Genomic DNA, 21,820 nt, shown 5'->3' with positions numbered 1-21,820 from the left:
ATAGACCTTATACAACCTAGCAGACCTAGAGAGACATCTTCCTTCAGAGGGCAGATTCTCCAGGAACCCCATCTCTTAGTGGGTAGGTCATCCTTAGTGAGAAAGGTTGGATCAGGAAAGAGATGCAGTTCTCCCACTTAATGTGGCCCTCATCCACAGATAGGGCTACTATTTCACTAACTCTAGCTCCAGAGGCTATAGCGAACCGAAAAATAACCTTTTAGGTTAGATCCTTGAGGGAACAATCCTCATTGTTCACAGGTGAGGCATAATGTAGGACCTTGTCCAAAGACCATGAGATGGGCTTTAGTGGCGCTGCAGGCCTTAGCCTGCACGTTTTTGGAATCTTATTAAAGATTTCATTCGTCAGATCCATTTAAAGGGCATATAGAAGAGGTCTAGTCGGGGCTGACTTGCACATAGATATAGGTCCATGGATCCAAAGATCCAATCAAGTGACCTCTCTCGCAAAGTCGGCCCTTCCATTGGTGCTTACTTAAGGGTTTATATGGGGATAAGTCCGAAGACCTAGACTTCTCATAGTATCCAAGGATACACTGCCTCCTTTCTCAAAGGCCATCGTGCTGTTGGCCGCCAGACCTTGAATATAGGGGTGGACAGAGAAGGACAGGCAGAAGATCATGAGATTGCTTTTGGTCCCTATTGCTGTACAAGGCAACTTACTTTTCCCAAGAGGACTCGTATTGTCTTCTAGTTGACTAGACTTGTATTCTTCAAGGAATTCTATTTTGCCTTTTGAAATTCCAGTCTTTTTCCTAACCATTAAGGGCAAGGAATTCATAAGATGAAGGGATCAGGTGTACTGTGATAAGTCGAAGGCAGAAAACTTCTGAACCTCCTGGATAATCCTAGGTGCATAACTAGGACCAGCCTCAGCCTCAGTTCCTTCGTTACAGGGAACGGGGTGTTCTTGGGCTACCTGGGAGCCAACAGAGCCCCTCTTCCCTGGAAGGGTCTCAGCATGTAGAGGGCCTTCCAGAGGAAATTTGATGGGCTGAACAGGAATTTCTAAGTCCATCACTTCTATTCTAGAGACACGATGTCTGTTACCTCCACTAGAGGATCCTCGTATGGGGCTATATATCGAGATAGTATCTTGATGACACTCGAGATGAAGAGAACAATCTGCAGGTCGGGGACTTGTTCCCATCTGGGAGGGAATGGGTCTGCGTCTGTGTACCATTCCAACTCTATTGGGTTGAACCCAAGAAGAGCATCCGCTGTCACCTTGCAGATCATTTATAAACGAGCTGCTGATAGGTGCCATTCCATTAAGGAAGGGATGGCTAACATTCCCTAATGAAATGATATGTCCCTTATCCTCTACAGTTTCGACGCCTCATTATCGCTTCGATGCCCCAGATCAGCCTGAGGAGGTCTGATCTATGTGGAGAGAGTTTCTCAAACCATTACAGGGCTAAAATGGCCTACGGGCCCGTGGCCTTTGGTCATTGTAGGGTAAGCGAAGAGGGAATGACCATCATTGGTCCTGCTAGATCTCTTCGAGCGTTTGATGCGTATCTTCTCCAGCCTCTCAACACATCTTACAGCTGTGCACATAGCACTGGGTCTGTCATTATCGTGAACTGGAGAGAGTTTAAAACTCCTCCCTGTTAGCGTCATGGAATCCTGACTGATTACAATAGTCTCTTGACAGACCTTGCGATCTCCTTTCACATCCCCAAAGGAAAGGAGTGTTAGGGTGACCACAGGTTTCAATGATTTTTTAAAAACATTGAAGACCCTGAGCTGGAGAGAATCGAGACTTCTTAAAATTATTTTGCATCCCCGATGTTCCGGGGCCGGATCATCTCCATGGATGCTCATAGACAGTCGTTTCAGGTGCTGCCCACCCCAGCCTGTCGACCAGGGCCATTGTTGCCTGAACTCTTTCTAGGCTTGGTTTCACTTGACTGCGTCTGCTAATTCCGTGAAGATCCTAGGACTAAATCTAGTCTGACGAGAATCTTGTCTAGGATATATGTTATCTTCTGTAACTTAGATCCTAGGTAGGAGGGGCGGGGGTGACTGACTGGAAGTTGCCGATAGACATCTTTCAGGTATGGCCAGACTGTCAACACCCCTTACTGAATAAGGTCCTTATGTTCAGAAGGATTAACATTCTGAACTTGCTTTTTTTTTTTTTTTGGAACTTGTTGAGTGGCGCCAAGTCCAGAATGACACAAGAGTTTTCTTGAGTCCTTCACGTGAACACTAAACAGCCTTTCTTGGAAATCGATGGACTCTACTTTCCTTACCACTAGTATGCTCTAGAGCTCTAAGGTACACCCTTCCAGGGGATTTGGAATGTAAGAAGAGTTGAGGAAAGGATGGTGGAAGTATGTCCATGTCCATTCTAGTCTCATCTTGGTTAGGCCTTGGATTCAAGGATCAAAGGTCCAGTGATCCAGGAGGAACTTCCCTCCTACCATAAGCGTCTGTTTGCTTCGCATGATCAGAAGGTGTACATATCTGACCGTCTGTGGAACAACGGTCATTGTAACTGTGGGATGCTGTTTAACATCCCAAGGAGAACTGTCCTCCTTTTAGGTCATACCTGACCATTTGTCTATATCAGCTTCTCAGTGTTGCACTGTAATAGAAGATTCCTTTCTATTGTATAAAGCTTAGGATAAGTAAGCTGGAAAAGAATAGGAGAGACACATACGTGTGAATCCTTCCAGCCAACTGCTGCGGTCTTCCTAATTATTGATTCTAGGGCATCCCCTTTTAAGAAGGGCCCGATGGAAGATTCTAGCCCATAAGGATAGAGTAGCGTAAGCAGCACCTACATCCAGGGAATTAATAATGAGAATCAAAGAGGCTGATGAAGAGTCAGCGTAAGGAAAAAAGGGGGAGGAAGTGTATTCCCCAAACCAGGTAGATCTCAGCAAGAGATTGTGCTCAGAAGCACAGCTTACTGGAAAACCATTCTATTGTATGGTTATGTACCAAAGATTTCTGTCTGTGATATGGTCCTATACTACAGATGTACAGGGTATTGTATACACCTATACAACTGGCATATTACCATCAAGGCTAGTACTTGGGGGTAAGTTAACTGGCACAGTACTTCAGTACCGATATGGCTGGCAGTTCTCCGGCATGTCATTGACCTGTTGGCTGTCAGCGGGTCGCTGACAGAAGTCACAACATTCTAGCCAGTATTCAATGTGACTGGGTAGTGGTGAAAACTATACGCATAGTCAGCAGCCCTCTGAACCATTGGCGACCCCTCGGGCTGTCGGCAGTCCACCGGTTATCGGCGGGCTGCCGATTGAAGGCATACCAACTCAGCTATTGACTGGGTGGTGACCAAGGGCACACACTGCCAGCTCTTGGCAGCGGAGTCAGATGTGACATTGAATCAATGACTGCCGTCGTTGTTATCACTACAAGGTGTGGCCTGATTGTAATGTCTCTGCCTGGTGTTTGCCAGTCGGGGGTTCGAGTCTTGCTCAGATTCATTAGTGCCATTAGTATCTGCAACCTTACCATCCTTGTGAGGTAAGGTTGGGGGGTTTGGGGGAGCTTGAAGACCTTAAAACCTTCAAAAGGAACACTAAATTGCCAGTTATCGCAATGAATAAGTGAAATCTTCGATTCAATTCCCGTAGAGTTTCCAAAATTTTGCGAGATCACAACTGAACCGCATTTTTGTAATAACTTCTGAAACCAAACCAACCGTAGTTCGACAGCTTGAGACTGTCATCGTGTATGCACTGGCAGCGAGAGGGGAGGGTTTACCCCCATCCTCACCTCCTCTCCACGAACTGGAGTGGAGAAAGGAGGGATAGGGGACAGGATGTCCTTTAGGAAGCTGTAAAACAGGTAGGTATGGTTTCGGAGAGATTTTAGAAATCTCACAGCCAAATGTGTAAATGTTAAGAGCTGTATACCAAATTCTATTAACTTGCGTTTTTTGAAACCTTCGACAGTAAGGTCTGGCCTACTTACAGGTCAGAGGGTCTCAGACGGGGTTGGGGATTTGGAAATAATATTGCTGGGGGCATGAACCTGCATGTATTATGGCCATGAAAATACTCACTCTTATAACTGCAAAAGACTGCAATGCATCATCTGGTGTCCCTCCTGTAAGGAAAGGAGAACAAAAATGAGTATTCAATTGATTATCACACTGATAAACAATTTGCAAAAATAATCATCTTTTGACAGACAGAAAGCTATAAAGAGATAGTGGGAGACACATACCCGTGTATCCCCTGCGAGCCAATGCTGTTACCTCCCCTCAGTATTAAGATAAGGAAATTCCTCGAACTGGGGAATTCCTGGTAAAAAAAAGGGGGTCGAACACCTAGGTGTAAGGAAGTGTACAAAGCATTGTCCCCCCCTTATACTCAACACTGTGAGATAAGGAGGACTGATTACACAATCAGAGTATCGAAGGAATGCCATTCTTTCGATATAGGAACGGTACCAGCAGAAGCTCGCACGAGGGTACCAAAGATACGTTGATTAGAAAAGACAAAAGACATATATTTGTGTATCCTAACCAATCTATTTGCTGTGACCTCCCTTACAATATTAAATCAGGGAGTTTCCTGATCAGGGAAACTCAGGGATAAGGGCTCTTCCCTTTTAGGGTTAGAGGTGTTACACCACCAGCCCTTTACGAAATTTAATATTGTAGGGTAAATGGAAACTGATTTCAAATCAGAATATTGACAAAATACTATTCTATCAATATAGGATTGTGTTCAGCAAAAACCTGGGCAGGGATACCTAAGATATATTGGAAATAACTACTAGTTTAATATATACGTTAGTTTTCCATCTGCCGTATATACTATACTGCAAATATACTGACTACCTGTATAGACATATACTGTAGTTCAGCCGGCATGTTGCCGGATTAGCTAGCTCTTGCCGGAGCATCTGGCATGCTAGTTAAGAGAGAGAGAGAGGGAAAGCATGGAGTGAAGGCTATCTATTACTGTGTATGTATACAGTAATAAAGGATGTAAAAGTCTAATTTTACTGCCTGTCTCTGAAAAGAAGGTTCAAATGGAAGGGGAGAATGTAACAATCAGGCTTCCATCTAGCCACAGTACTATTGCCGGCTTACCACTGTAGGCCGGCCTCCAGCAGCACTAGTACAGTCGGCATGCTACCCATTGAGTCAGTACCTATCTGTGCCGGTCTACTGCCGGCCAGAGCAACACGTCGACAACAGAAGTTGTGGCCAGCAGTTCAAGGGAGAACTGGAGAACCTTGGTGACAAAAGGGACCTCCCACCCACAGCCGTCATGGCCGCCAGAAGCCGTCAGTCACCGACAGCCGTCAGCTGAGAAGAGGGGGTCTGGCCGGCTCCAGCAACTCACCGGCAATGGTAAGGTTGCACGACGCCGGCTCAGGAAAAATAATGGCTCGGCCATCGTAAAAGAACAGGGGGGGGGGATAGGGTCCTATATGAGGTATGGGAGGGGCCGGCAATGTTGCTGGACCTACACACCTTGAAGAAACTCTGTTCAGTACCGGCACAACCCCAAGCGGCAGGAGAATCTTCTATTCTCCAGCTTAGGAGGTGCTAATACAGTTAAGGGGACGGCAGTCCATGCCGTTCCTCTCAACAAGGGAGAAACAGAGTTCCAATGCCGGCGCCATCCTACGCCACAAGAGTATACTACTCTACAGCCTAGGACCTGCGAGCATAGGACTAGTCTACTAGACCACAGGGAGAAGGTGGCGGCAACATTCGACCACTTCAGGTGTGATCTAGGGAGGGCTAGCCTCCTATGCCAGCAGCTCAGCCAGAAGGGGAATGCAATCACCCAGCCGACCGACTGCCGAAAAAAAGACTAAATACTCTGAGGTTCTGATCGAATCCCAAAACTTGCCGTCTGCTGTTAAGGGATGAAACAGAAAAACTCAAGGCTAGTCATGCCTGAATTCGAAATTCAAGGCCAACGCAGAGAGTTGTAGCCTAAGGCTACTCTCAGAGGGAAGAGAGATTACCCATATATCTCTATTCGAGACTAGTAACGGCTAATATAATTCCAGGAGATATCAATCTCCAAAGAATGATAACCAAAACACAAGGGTAACCGGGGAAATGCCGAAAGTATATGTTGTCTAGGTTGTGATACCTAGACAAGGCGAGATCTTGGTTACCTAAAATCACCAAAACTCTGACATATACGATCGACACAGAAAAAGGGAAAATTATGAATATAAATATCTTTACAATATAAAATGCCTAAATAGCTTTCATAATAACAATTAATGCTATTTAAACCGGGAGAGTCGTTCTGCTAACCAAATAATACATGCCCAATGAACGACGGCGCCTATGGCGACACCTATGACCGGCGTAGATCCAAACACAATAATTACACTAATTCATTGTGAGGCTGGAACTAAAATACATATTGTAAAGAATAAATACTCAATTTTCCGGATGGAGAAAGAAGCCATAGAAAGCATAAAGAATCCTAGAAATCGATCGAAAACGTCAGATCAACAGGGAACACCAGCATAGCGAGTCGCTACAAATAAAGGAATGACCGCCAGAGGGAGTTGGCGTGGTTATGATACGATAGTACAGTAGTTGGGGAACCAGGGTAACCTCTATTGTGGCTACCCTTCTAATTCTGCCACGTATCCCCCTCGAAGCGTAAAGGCTATTCGGGGTGCAGATTGCCATGTGGCGTGTCAAGAATACGTCCCCTGATTATATACAATACCCTTGAGAGTATTCTTAAGGGTACTCATGCCAGAAGTTAGAATTCTGTGAAACCTTTGGTTTGATTCTCTGGGAATATCACTGTAGTCATATATCCCCTTGGGAAGCTACTAAAGGAACCTTCCATCAGGACGTCATGGCTTGAGCCCAAAAAGTGACTATACGACTGGAGTTTCTAGTAACTACGCCATACTACAGTAGAGTATCAATAAGTGGGAGGGCCTTCAGTAACAACGTCTACATAGTCTCTCCCTGGGTGCGTCTAAATTTAGCTAAGTTACCCTTTCAATTTCTTAGAGTTACTCTGGTAAGTTCCTTTATTATTCACATTAGACATTATTGCATATTTTTGCCAATTAGGCTGTGTCTTCAAATACCTATTTCCAACATGTGACCCATATCCGATGTTTTGGTAGGATTTTATCAGCGAAAATCAATTGGACACGGCCAAGAAATGCATAGTAGGTCAAAGTCATCCATAGTGATACCTATTTATCCCCACTAGCAAGCTGTGCAGCTAGAATCTCTCATATCAACTTAAGGCTAAGGACTTGATAAGCAATATTTTTCACACTGTAACAACGGCAGGGTACGATAGCATGTTAAACAAATGTGTCAGTCAGAAAAGTGAAGGTTTCGCAATAGAAGGATCTAGACAAAATTGAGGTGTTGAAGCTTGAAAGGAAGCTCTCAAATTTATAATACACTGTGTCACCAAAACTTTCACCAGATTGTAAACCAGAACCCTTAGCGCCACATATGTTACTATTGGGGTTGCAGCTGGGTAAGGTAGGGTAGAAACATTACTACTGTCTGAAGTAGCATTAGCATCTCAGAATGAATGAACCAATCACTAGCCTAAACATTACCTTCTATTGTCATCTGAATCCACTAGCCTAGCCTTCTCTGGATTCTCCATTCCTTCTCCTCCCTCATAATACCATCTAGAATGTTTAAAAACTAGCTACTTAAATTATTTTTATTATTATTACTTGCTAAGCTATAACCCTAGTTGGGAAAGCTGGATGCTATAACCCCAAGGGCTCCAGGAGGGATAATAGCTGTGAGGAAAGGAAATAAGGAAATAAATAAACTACAAGAAAAGTAATGAGCAATATAAAATAATTTAAGAACAGTAGCAACATTGAAATAGATTTTTCATACGTAAACTATAAAAACTTAAAAAAGCATGAAGAGAAATAAGATAGAATGACTCAGCAGGTAAACCTATAGGCTCCCTAAAACCCCCAACCTTAACTCACAAGGAGAGTGGGGTTGGAGACACTACAAGAAACTATCGAGCTTGAGCAGGTCTCGAACGCAAAGGCAGGGGTGTTTCCAATAGGAAACCAGTGGATTAGATGATTAAAACATGATAAATACCAGTTAAAATTCACTGAAACAATTAAAGACAACATTACACTATATAAAGGGGGATTTTCTTATGACAGAAAGTCACTTAAGTGAATGTAATACAGAAGGTCTTCAACTTACATACATGTGGAAATATGAACACAAATCCAACTGAAAACCTAAATCTGATACTGTATCAAAAATTCATAATGAAATACAGTGATAAAACAATATCATATTATTTAATGCAGTAGGCAAAACGACATTTACAACATGAAGTACGACTATTTGTTAACTTTTTCAGCTGAAAATTGTTGGCATGTGAGTTTGGTGAAGCCTCCCCTAAGACAAAAGTTTAATAGAATTAAACTTACAAACAGCTTCTTAGAACCTATTAAGTTTGTATGTTGAGGATTTTCTGTAATTAAATGCTAGGCCAATAATCCTAAGCCTCAAAATGTTTAGTAGAATAAAGGCATAAACAAGTAGTATCAATATTATGCCATTATATAATTATTAACACAAAATATTTCAGAATTTTCTTAATATATATTTTCCTTAGAAAATCTTGGGGTAGAGAGAAGTATTTTTATGGTATTTAGGGTTGTGGTGGCCTATGTGGCAACGTCCCTGACTGGTGAATGGCAGACTAAGATTCGAGTCCCGCTCAATGTCGTTAGTCCCTTTGGTCGCTGCACCCTCACCATCTGTTGAGTCATCAGCATCCATTGCCTGGCCCTCCTTGGTTCTAGCTTGGGCAATGATCATATATATATATATATATATATATATATATATATATATATATATATATATATATATATATATATATATATATATATATATATATATATATATATATATATATATATATATATATATACAGTATATGGTCAGTCCCTAGGGCATTGACCTAGTTGATTGGGGAATGTCACTGTCCCTTGCCTCTGCCATTCATGAGTAGTCTTTAAACTTTTAAACCTTTCAAGCTAGTTATAACAGGTTAGACAGCAACATGAAAGAAAGGAACCTAGAGTAGAAATAGAGTAGAAGGAAAATAAAGAGAGTGTAGCTAAAGGGCGAAGGAACGTTCATAGACCTGTAACTAAAGCCTACAGTGCACCTCGTGTACACTAAACCCTCATTGGGGAAAAACAATATAATGTTATTTGGACAAAATAGCCATTTATATAAGAAGAGAAAACCCACAGAAACATGTCCACAAAATTATATTTATCCACTAAAAGAAATTTCTGACCAATGTTTCAAGGTCTTCAAATATTCATTTACAAGGCCTTAAGTAAGGAGTTGTGTAATGAAGAAAAGCACCTTTTGAAGTCTTGACATCCTCAAAACCCCAGCTGACTTACAATTGGAAGGATTCTCAAGGGGAAAAGAATATTACCATGAGGATGAAAAAAAGATAGATGAAAGAATGTGAAAAGTCCTTGAAGTCATTATACAAGGTCAAGTATACTAGGATTCAATAACAATCAGTCAAGAGAATAATAACACTACAGAGAGAGAATGACGGGTTGTATAATCGAGAGGGAAGTCAAGTGTACAAGGGTTCAATGACAACCCAAATGGAGCGGAGTTAAAAACATAGGAAAGGAATCATGAGTTTAATACTGTAATCTAATTTGGCAGACTTTATTTATGTTTTGTTTCGTGACCTTGCATTGGGACTGCCAAGTTATTCAGTACTATACCGTGATGGAAATAAAAGTGATAAATCAATTATCAATCATCTTGTAATAGATAAAAATAAGAAATACCGGTATAAAACTACCTTAGTTGATGGGTAGACATGACATGCTTGCTGCTTAAGCATGCCAAAGAGCTAATTTAACTTAGCACCAAGAAAACATTCATATAATAGGATTCCATGGACAAGAATTTAAGTCAATCATGGAAGGCAAATTCTATATAAATATTGTACTAAAAAGAATGAGAGATTCAGTAGAAAAGGGTTGTTAATACACAGGAAAAAACTCAGAAATGTAGGAAGCAGTGCTCACACTAGAACAGTAGTCAATTACGAAACAAGGATCACACTAGAACAGTAGTTACTTAAGAAAAAAGGATCACACTAAAATAGTAGTCAATGAAGAAATAATTAAAGTTAACCATTTGTTGGTAATGCCAAGAAAGTTGGTCAGACCCTTCAAAAAAAAAAGAGGGAACCAGTCACCTACTTCTAGGCTGCTTTAGTATTCTAAGATAAAGGATCACACAATTATATGAATCCATTACAATATAGTGAAAATTAGACTACTAATATGTACACTATTTGGATCCAGTTGCTTTTCCAAGCATTGACTTGACAAAGCAAATAAACTACTCTGGGTAATCTCAATCTACAATGGAATAGAGTTCAAGGATCACCCCAAAGAAAAACTGGACCTCGACAGTCATGACTCCAGTAGTTAGGGGGGTAGGAGTCTGCTGCATAAATCTGGCTGTCATAATTATGCGTGCAAGCCGGAGAGCGTACACATTAGGGTGTGTGTTTTAGCTCTCACAAGCATTCAAGTCTCTTCTCAAAGAGAATTCAAATCTGCACTCAATCTTGGATGTACTCACTGTAGTGGTATGTCTTGGATCTTACGAGGTGCTTAAGAGTGATGCACACTGAGCGTACCCCAAAGGTCTAGTAAGGTTAGTCACCCTACACGTGTGTTCAGTACAGCCATGCCAGCATATTTGAAGAAAGACATGCACACACTCCAAGGAGCTAGCATGCTCAGGAGAGAGAAAGACTCAGTTGGGGAACGTTAATTCAATACCACTTGCTGAGATACGTATAGAATTGCTTGTGAATGAGTGTATCCAAAAAAGGATATGAGATTCCTTCAGGAAGAAGCTTGTTCCTCACGATAACGTTTCCTTCTGACTTTAGAGAAGTCTAACTCAACGGTAGTATATTGGGCAGCTATTCTAAGTCATGGGAGTCATACTATCATTAAGCAAGTTTCAGATCAAAAGGACAATGTTCCAGGATGCTTTTAGCATCAATACCGAGAACAAGTGTGAAAGAGTAGCCTTCAAAAGAAAATAAGAAGGAAAACAAATACTCTCAGCCCTTGCTCTTGGCAATTAGGTAAGACACACAAAATGCAAGAATCCGCAAATACTTGCTGCTCTCGGAAGGGTTAACTCCTAACCAAACAATTCACTGCCCATTGCCTATGTGCGGCCAACTAACACAGTACTGCCTAATATTGCTTTTACTTGGTTTATATCACTGTATAAGCATTCTTTCAATGAATAAACACATTTCAGTAAGTGTACAATACATGTGCACATGAGTACAGTACTATGTACTATACACGTTAAGGATACGGTACAGGATACTACGTAACACTAGTCATTGGGATGCTTATAACAACGAACCACTCTCATTCCTATCTAATATAACACTCAATGATACTGTAGTGTGTATTACTGTAATATATGTACAGTACTATCACTGCAGTACAGCTTAATTAGCTAAGGTAACACTTGTACTGTACTGCAAGTGTACTCTGTTTTCGGCAGGACGCCTCGCTCCCATTTGAAAACTCACCGTAAAGGCAGCCTACATTTACATATTGTAGAGTACATTAGTGTTTGCATATAGTGCTGTACTGAATAGTTAATAAACAATACTATACATTACTGTGATTTGGTAATCTACAATATGTATACAATGATAGTTAAAATTCACTGAGTGTACATATTTTATACAAAGTTTGTGCGAAGTTTTACGCAGCCGTGAAGCATGATACAACTCCTGATGCGTCGTGTCTTGTGCAGTACTGTAGGGAATCCCATACCTAAAGTTCATTGCCCAGTAGATATATACAGTGTACAAGAGTATGTACTGCACTACTGTATACAAATACATTACTTCTTTTTTTTACATCAAAACATGATTCTTCTGAAAAAGGGCCAAAGCAGGAGATGTTCACGCAAGGAGAGATGATGCAAGACAGAGGCCGAGTGAGCGAGAGATGAGGTGTTGTGTTGTGTAAAAAGGGAAATAGCGTGAAGGATGCTGGGTGCACAGGAACAAGTTTGGTTTGAAATCGTCAGACTACGAGAGTACTTATCGTGAACCCGTAAATGTGACTTTTTTTATTTAATATGTTATACAGTTCTCTGTGTCACGAATCAGCGAAATCATGAAGAATGAACCCGTGAAAAGCAAGGGCAAAATGTAGAGTAGCTGTCAAAATCTGCAGCCAGTGAAAGAAGGTCCGTTTTACTGACGGCTACTATCAAAGCGACTACTTAGTGAGCAAGCAGAGGGATGGGGCTTCCCTGCACCTGCCAGTAAATCTACTTCGTTATAAAAGTTTTAACTACTGTGTTCTGCAGCTTTGCTGGTACCTCTCCTATGTAAAGAACTCAAGTTTGTTTTTGTACCAAAAAAAAAAGAATACTTTTAATTTGCATATCATAATAAATATTTAATTTCAATGTTTTTGTTCAATCCTCAATTAAAATATCTTTTCTATAAATTAAGTTTTAACCAGATGTCCAACCTAATTTCATAAACAGTCCTACTACTGGTAGGACAAATATTGCAATAGCTTCCATTTTTTTGACACAACTATAATCTAAAATAAAATACCATATTACTTTCCCCTTTTTAACACAAACTACAATTCAATACTATTACTTTTTTATTTTCTAACACTATAATATAGTACCATATTACTGTACTACATGCAAGTATCTTAAATATTGCAACCTTACCTCATTTCCATATTCATGCGCTGAAAGACACTTCTTTTCCAAGGCAACATACTGACTTTCAGTTATTTTAGTTATAAAGAAGTGTAGCACCAACTTTTTATCATGATCCACCTGTAAATAAATAATCAAATGCCATCAGAAAAATATTTGCACAACAGTTTCCTACAATCTTCATTTTTTCTAATTTCACAAGTGCCTTGGTTTAACAATACTGCAGATAGGGGAGACAAAACTGCAGGAGCTGCTGGAAGGGTATTATATAATAATTTCAAGTAGACATAAAATTAAAGCAGCTAATGATCAGTTATTACAGAAGTAATTTTACACAAAATTGAAGCAGTTGTTATATGGTTATTACAGTAGTAATCCTATGTGCACACAAAATTGAAGCAGTTAGTGAATGACTGTTACAGTAGTAACTTTATGTACATACAAAAATTTGAAAAGGCTGCTGAATGGTTGTCACAATAACATAGGTCCTATGTCTCATCTAACAACATTTTTAATGTGGATATAACACATTTCCCTTAGGCTACAAAGAAAATGTGTTATTACCTCTGATACTAGCATTATTGTTACAAAAAACGGATTTTGAGCAAAGCGAAAAATCTATTTTTGGGTGATATGGCCATGCCGTCCTGATGGAAGGTTCCTTTAGGCAGCTTTCTAAGGGATACTTGGCAACAGTGATACTCCCAGAGAATTAACCACAGGTTTCCAGAATTCTAACTCTTGGCACGAGTATCCTTAATATAACTTTTATAGTAGGTTGGCCAGGGCACCAGCCGCCCGTTAAGATACTACCACTAGAGAGGTATTGGATCCTTTGACTGGCTAGACAGTAATGCACTGGATCCCTCTCCCTGATCACGGCTTATTTTTTCTTTGCCTACACTTCCACATAATAGTCTGGCCTATTCTTTACATATTCTCGTCTTTCCTCATAAACCTTACAACAATGAGATACTTAACACTTCTTCACCCAAGGGGTTAATTACTGTACTGCAATTTGTTCAGTGTACTTTCCTCTTGGTAAGGGTAGAAGAGACTCTTTAGCTATGGTAAGCAGCTCTTCTAGGAGGACACTCTCAAATCAAACCATTGTTCTCTAATCTTGGGTAGTGCCATAGCCTCTGTACCATGGTCTTCCACTGTCTTGGGTTAGAGTTCTCTTGCTTGAGGGTACACTAGGGCACACTATTCTATCTTATTATTTTTTTATTCTTCCTCTTGTTTTTTTTTAAATGGTGTGTTGGGCAGGCTTAATAGAAGGGCCATGGATACCTAGTGGTTTATCAAGAAGTTGTCTTTTCCTTTTTCTGATTCTTTTTCTTCTCAAAACCATCCTTACTGTCCTCCCTGCAGTTGAAGTGGCTATCCTGGAGGGTATTTAGCCTTGCATGGTGTATCGGCTCCTTCATGTTGACCAGCTTTTCCGACTTTTTACTATACTCTATGTACCAATTGTTTTGCCTGAAAACCATAAGGTTGAGGAGATTTTGGGTGTAACTCAAAGTATGTTGCGTGCCTTGTAAGGTTTGCAGTCTGATAAGACTAAAGAATTGGGAAGTCTTTGCAACTTAAACCAATACCAAACAATAGAAGACTTTTGGTAAAGGCCTAAAAGTAATTTTTCAGTATCAACAAGGAGGCTTGGGATAGGCGAAGTTCTAAAGGCTCCCGTGGCCAACCTGATACCAGTATAGTGTATAGAATCTGAAATCTTTAATTGGTTTGGGGTGGCTGAGGAGTATATTTCACACCCAGAACTAATTTTGGAAAAAATTAAGGCCTTATATAATTTTAAATAGTTTTGCAGTCTGACACCCATGGTGTATGGGACAAAACTTTTAAAAGATTCAAAGCCTCAAGAACATTTAACATTTAAAGCTTTTAAGGGAGGAAACGATATAAGTCTACAATCAAATATAAACCCTAATAATCTAGCCTCACTTACACATTGGATCCGTTGACCTTTGATGTATATATCCGGGTCTGGATGTACTCCTCAAAAACAAAAGAAATGGACAACAACAGTTTTGCTTGTCGAAAACTTTAATCCATTCACATCTGTCCACTGAATGATTCTATCATTTGATATTTGTTTTCTCTCAACCTTCGACATTCTAGTTTCAGCAAATGATATGGAGAGGTCTCCAACAAAGAGCATTGAGAGAATGTCTTGGGGAGTAACAGATATCATGCCATTAATGGCTAATGCTAATAGGGTTACACTTAGCACACTACTGTGGGGAACTCCTACCTGACATTTCCTCTCTAACAGCATTTTACCTACTTTAGCTTGAAAAAAGTCTCTGAAACAAACACTTGAATGAAAAATGGTAGCTCTCCTCGCAATCCCATATTATGAATAGTTTAAAGTATACCATATCTACATGTAGTATCATATGCCTTTTCAAGGTAAAAAAGACTGCTACATGGTGCTGTTTGGATGCAAAAGCTTCATAAATAGGGGACTCATGTACCATCACATCAGTCGTTGAGTGCCTTTTTCTAAATTCCCACTGGATAGGTGATAAAATAACTTTCTTCTCTAGATACCACACCAGTCTTGCATTGACCATCTTCTACAGGATCTTAAATAGACAAGATGTCAATGCAATTGGTCGATAGTTTGCTACTAAAAACTTATCCTTACCAGGTTTTAAAAATGCTAAAATAAAGGCTAGTCCCCAAATACCTGGATAACTGTAATCATGCCATATTCTGTTAATAATACTTAAAATAAATAACTTAGTATTAACAGGTACATGTTTAATTATTGCGTATGGAATTCCATCAGAACTAGGGTCTGTATCATTACAAATAGCTAGTGCGGAATCAAAATATTTTTCAATAAAAGTTGCATTGTAAGATTCCTCCTTTCCTGTTGTAAAACTTAAAATTTTCTGTTCTTCAATGCTCTATACAGGTGACCAGGAGCTGCTCCACATTTGCATGGTACATCAGAGAAATGATCAGCGAGGACATTGCTAACTACAGTTGCTCCAGTCAAATACTGATCATTCGATCATTCATCTTCAACATTGTTGGTGAGTTGGGGTAAATTTGCCTATCTTTTTTACTTTCTTCCTTACAGAAGATGGTGGTGTTCTGCTGTTGACTGAGAAGACAAAAGATAATCAAACCTGGCACCTAGCTTCTTTCATTGCACGGCGGAACTGTGCTCTAAATTTTTTGTATATACAGTACCGGTATTCCCCGTGTCATAAGACGTTAGAAGTGGTATGACGCACACTTAAATTAACAAAGGAGTTTTAGGAAAAAAGAAATTGATGATTTTATTAGCTATCTTATCTGCAATTCCTAGTAAGCGACTCTATCATGATTTTTGTTCTGACAGTAACTCTTCATATTTTGGGTATACAGTACTATGAAATGTTACGTTAAATATTAATTAGCTGCACAAACATTATCCCAATTTTATGGCATATTCACATAAGAAACCACTAAACCAGTCAAAGTTAAGACCACAACAACATGTTTAGTGATTGGTGTTTCAAGTGTTGTTTACATGAAAGCAGTGTTGCCAAATGTTCTTAATCAGATTTTGGTAACAAAGTAAAATTCCAGTAATATCTCCAAAATTCCTCATATTGCATACACATATTCACACAATGATTAAGTAAAATTCAAGTAATATCTCCCAAATTCCTCATATTGCATACACATTCACACAATGACAAAGTAAAATTCAAGTAATATCTCCCAAATTCCTCAAATAGCATACATATTTTCACTCAAACTTAATTGATCAAAGGAGTCTCTAGAAATATTTCTACGTGTAATACTTTTGCTACTTTATGTGACTCTAGGTCTAGATACTCTGCTGCTAACTTGGTAACACTGAACTCCACTAACACTGCACTCAACTAACAGTGAGAAGTTTTTTTCCAAGGTCGTATTCAGCAACTGTCTGTTTGTATTATTTTGGAAGTCAGACAATAAAGTCAGTATCAAAATATTGCTTTATAACAAAATATCAATGAAATATGAGAAATTAGATAAATACTGCATAAACAACTAATAAGTCATAGCGCCATCTGCTAGGAGACCACTAGTCAGCATGTTTGCTTGTGAAAGAGGGTTGGCGAGTGATCAGCTGAATATCAAAAAAAAAAAAATAAATAACTCGCAACTGTACTTCATTAAATAAAGAGAAATATAAAATAAATGAAATCATTACATATGAATGATGATTGTAGGTTTATACCTTAGGTCTGGTGAGTGAGTGTGCTTGTATGACATTAGTTGGTTGCTTGAGGCTTGTCAAAATTCCCTATACAACTTTTTCTTAGTGTTAAGATGCAGGGTGGTTTTACATGTAATTTTTCATAAAAAAAAAAAAAGGTGCGTCTTATGACAAGGGAAATATGGTAATTAAATTCTCTTCGGTACGACTTTGGTGAAGTCAAGTTAAAAGATCTTGTGGCTTTGTACAGGGCAGTTAGTTCTGATGACCACCAAAGGACTGGCTGTCGTTTAAATAAACCTGTGTTCTTTGGAATTGAATGACTCCTGCTGTCTGTAAAGTTCCATTCAATAAGTCTATGGTGTCATCAACACTTTCTAACTGTTCTGCATTCCCTTCAATTTCATTTAGCTCCTGAAATTTATTCCAATCTACCTTGTCAAGGTTCCATTGTGGTGATCTCTGTAAGGGTGGAGTGTTTGTATTTATAATGATTAGAGCATGGTCAACTAATACAGTATGCCAATCATCTAACGTTCTCCATTCAAAATCGAGATGGCAGTTGGAGCTTGCAATTGAAAGGTCAATGCATTACAGGGTACCTGTCTGAACATGAAAGTGTGGGGTCTCCTGTATTAACAAGTCACAAATCTTCATTTTCCACTATTGATGATGTATTCCCCCTTGTGTTTGCTAAAACATTGCCCCATAAAGGATGCCTACTATTCAAATCTCCAAGTAAAAGAAAAGGTTGAGGGAGTTATTGAATACCCTTTACTAAATTATTATATAAAATATCATTTGAAGGCAAGTAAAGACAGCAAATTGTATATCTTTTCTCTATATCTATTTGTACAACCACAGCCTGCAGAAGTATACAAATAGACAAAGATATTTGGGGAACATCTCAATGAACATATATAAGACTTTCACCATGGCTTCCTGCTCGTTGATCATATAGTTTTCAATAACTAACATACTCTCAAGGACAATGAGTATTACCACAGAGCTTACTGTCCTGTGGACATAAAATTGTAGGAGAGTGATCATGAATGAGGGAACTTGGTTTCAAGTGAAACCTCCATCAAATCAGGCAAGGACATCGCCAGGGCGTCACAAAACCGAAGGTCAGAGGCAAAAATCTTATGCAGTTTGGAGATGTCCTAAGTCCCTTTATTAAGTGGTATGAATGACAAAGTCCTGTCCTTAAAAAATGGCATTAGCTGGCCGGCCCCCTTAAGCCACTGCGATGAAGGCCACGATTTACCTTCCTTGTAGGGCAATGATTACCGTATTTCCCCTGTCATAAGACGCTCCTTTTTCCACGAAAAATGCCCCCCAAAATCACCCTGCGTCTTAACACTAAAAAAAAGTTGTATAGGGGAGTTTGACACCTCAAATACCAAACTATTGACATACAAGCACTCAAACTCACGAGAGATAGAATATAAACCTACAATTGTCATTCATATAATATAAATTCATTCATTTTTATATTGCACTTCATTTAACGAAGTACAGTAGCAAATTATTTTTTTTCATTTTGGTAATCAGCTGATGACTCACTAACCCACTTCCACAAGTAAACATGCTAACTGTTGGTCTTGTAGCAGACGACACCATGATATATTAGTTGTTTATTCAGTATATATCTATTTTATCATATTTTGTTGATACTTTGTAATAAAGCAATATATTGATAATGACTTTGTTGCCCGAGTTCCAAAATAATACAAACAGACAGTTGTTCAATACGTCCTTGGAAAAAACTTCTGTTAATTGAGTGCAGTATTACCAAGTTGGCAGAAAAGTAACTAGACCCAGAATCACATAAACAGTAGCTAAAGTATTCCACTTAAAAGAATTTATAGATTTCTATAATCAATAACTACATTTTGTTTGAAAATTTATAGGGTATATGAGGAATTTTGGAACTATTACTAGAACTTTACATCTTTACCAAAACTTTATAAAAAACTTTTGGCAACACTGCTTTCATCATGTAAACAACACTTGAAACACCAAGTACTATGAGCAAACGTGTAGTTTTGGTGGAAACTATGACTGACTTTGTTTCTTATAAGAGTTGGGATCATCGACATATAGCTAATAGATATTAACTAGAGCATTTCATAATACACCCAAAATAAGAAAAGTTACTGTGCCAGCAGACAATAATCATACTAGAATCGCTGACCATGGATTTCGAAGTTTTTAAAATCCTTATTTTTTTTCTCTAAAACTGCCTTGCTAACTTAAGGGTGCGTCTTACCACTTGTAGCGTCTTATCACACGGGAAATACGGTACTTACAGTTATGGCCTCTGCAAGAAGGGTACGATGAATGGAGATCCAATGAGCTTCTGCTCATAAATACTTCAAACCTACACTCTAAAAATGCCAGGTCAGGACTGCATATCAACATGTGGTTCCTCCATTGTTAAAAGCAACCAATCAAACTGAAATGAAAGAAATATCATTAGCCAAATATAGTTGCACCCAGGGGTTGGGGTCTTCCCCATCACCAGCTTGTAACAACCAACACCTTGTTATAAAATCTTAACAGTTGAGTTTCCAGCTTTGCTGAGATCACACACTTATTAAAGGAGGGTTTGTATCTGTGTAAGAACAAACAAAAGTTTCTTTCAGCGAAGGATTATATTAGAATTACGAGATGATGCAAAGAACTTGCAATGGTGTCAAAATAATAAAAATAGAAAGAGAAAATCATTCATGCTCCCAACCTGGCTGCTATGGTAATTTTCCCAAGTGACAGCATGTACTGCAGAGTCCCATCCAATTTCTTCTGCCATCTCCCTATTTACTCCAATAACTGCATCTTCTCCAGGTTCTATAAGGCCACCAGGAAAACCAAATGTACCATCAAATCGAAGATGCATCTCGTTGGGGGAAAAGAAAATATACATCAGTATTGAGTGTAATTTGAAGCCTTAAATATTATCTGACAGCAAAACTTGTGTAAAATAAAAAACTACCAGATAGCATAACTTGTATAAAACAAAAATTTATTCAAAGACTTAAATATCACCCAATAGCAAAACTTGTGTAAAATAATAAATTATAAATTAATTTGTATTTTTCCTAAATATACAAACCTGAGTCATTGAATAGGAGATTGATTTAAGTGCAGCTGGAACTCGTCAATTTAGACTTATGACGAGGTGTCAGCAGTAGCCAATAATTACTGTCCAGTGGCAGGGAAGGGACTTCCCTGGCTCTTACTGATACTCTGATCAATCCGTATGATTGCATCTGGGACTTTTAAGGGAAGTGAAGATGAGTTAAGGGACCCCAGTTAATAAGGTTAGGAAAAATACCAATTTCTTCTCAAATGGGTGATGTGGTCCTACACGAATACAAACCTTTGTCCTTTAATAGAAGACTCATTCTTAGGTGGGAGGTGGGAGGAAGCCTCTATTACCAAATTGGCTTGCTAAAATTCTGGGAGTGCTAATCTTGGAACTAAAAATGTACAGAAAATAGCATCCTAGACATCTCGCAAGCCAGGGTCAGAAGTACTGTTAGGTTCACAGCCCGAGCAACAAGACTGTTGCAAAAGAAAATCTCTTTCTTAAACTAATAAATCTGTCAAGTACGCAATAAACATGTTTATAGGTTTGCCTGTAAATATCCATCCTCCCCCTCATAAAGAGTATGATGGAATGCACAGTTCTTTATTCCTACCAGGATACAAACTTCTGAGTCATTTATATTAATCATGTTTTCTACGACCGGCCAATCAGCATTTTGGTTGATTGCGCCATGCTTCATGCTGGATAAACACAGTGCATGCGCAAGAAGAAAGCGGGAGGTTGCTCACCGCATCTGCCCCCAACACTGCTGGCCAGGAAGTGACAAATATCTTGTTTCACATTGGAGTATATAGGTGGAGGACTTGAAATTTCACCAGAATTTGCTTCTTCCATCCTTGCAAGAGAATCAGTGATGTGATACACCTTCTCAGAACTTCCTATCTGATGCTCTTGTGTGTTTCCTTTGACTCTTGAACACCTGTAAGCTTCTAAAGCAGCTGTCTCGGCAGTTCGGACAACCAGAACCCCCGAGCGCAACCAGTTTTCACTGACAGTATCTCTGCGAACACCACTCTCTGGAATGCCATCAAATTAATCAACCATATCCATACTCTCACATTTGGTATCATTTCAACTTCTAAAACCAATCTCACAACTTTCATACAATTATATCTAAATGCAAATTAAGGAGGGATTAAAATGATTACAAAAATAAATTAATAAAATTATTCAAAGCTCATGATATAAACCAATACAGTACTCTGTATAAATTTTTTCAAGTTCAGGGTACTACAATTTTCCCCCAGTATATCTCTTAAAAGCAACGTCTTTGGCGTCGGGTATGAGACCAAGGTCAGACCGACAGGCTGCTGCAACACCTGTGACAACCCGAAGGTTCAAAAGGGCGTCTCCTACCGCAGTGGAAGGAGAAAGCCCAGGGAGGAGAGCGATCAGAAACTCCTCCTCCTGACGGACCGCCGAAGGAGAACGTCTAGCAGGAAGCTTCGGAGAGGGAGTCTGCTCTATCATAAAAAGCTGAACAAGGTTTCTCTCATGAACGAGAGTAAAGTTCTCCCAAAGGAGGAAATTACATAGAACTAGTTTTCCCCGTCCAGTGGGAAAAAAACATAGGCATACATCACGTGTTGGACACTGAACAATCTTTCGCGGATGAGAGACAATTCCTGCCAAAGAAGGACCTTGCTTTGCACTTTGCTTTCCACCAGCCCAAGGG

General features: G+C 39.4%; 1 protein-coding gene across 1 annotated transcript in view; it reads right to left on the bottom strand.

Moving 5' to 3' along the window:
- LOC137630594 (U8 snoRNA-decapping enzyme-like) overlaps positions 1-21,820 on the bottom strand; it is a 54,821-nt gene that overhangs the window by 6,706 nt on the left and 26,295 nt on the right. Inside the window, exons 3-4 of the mRNA XM_068362170.1 lie at positions 19,777-19,932; positions 12,821-12,931 (exon numbers count right to left, since the gene is read on the bottom strand). Coding sequence (XP_068218271.1) covers positions 12,821-12,931; positions 19,777-19,932 — 267 coding nt within the window. The remainder of the gene's footprint in view (positions 1-12,820; positions 12,932-19,776; positions 19,933-21,820) is intronic.

The sequence above is a fragment of the Palaemon carinicauda genome, chromosome 38 (genome assembly GCF_036898095.1).
Source record: "Palaemon carinicauda isolate YSFRI2023 chromosome 38, ASM3689809v2, whole genome shotgun sequence".
In the NCBI taxonomy this organism is placed as follows: Eukaryota; Metazoa; Arthropoda; class Malacostraca; order Decapoda; family Palaemonidae; genus Palaemon; species Palaemon carinicauda.
This window is presented reverse-complemented; position numbering and strand designations above follow the sequence as displayed.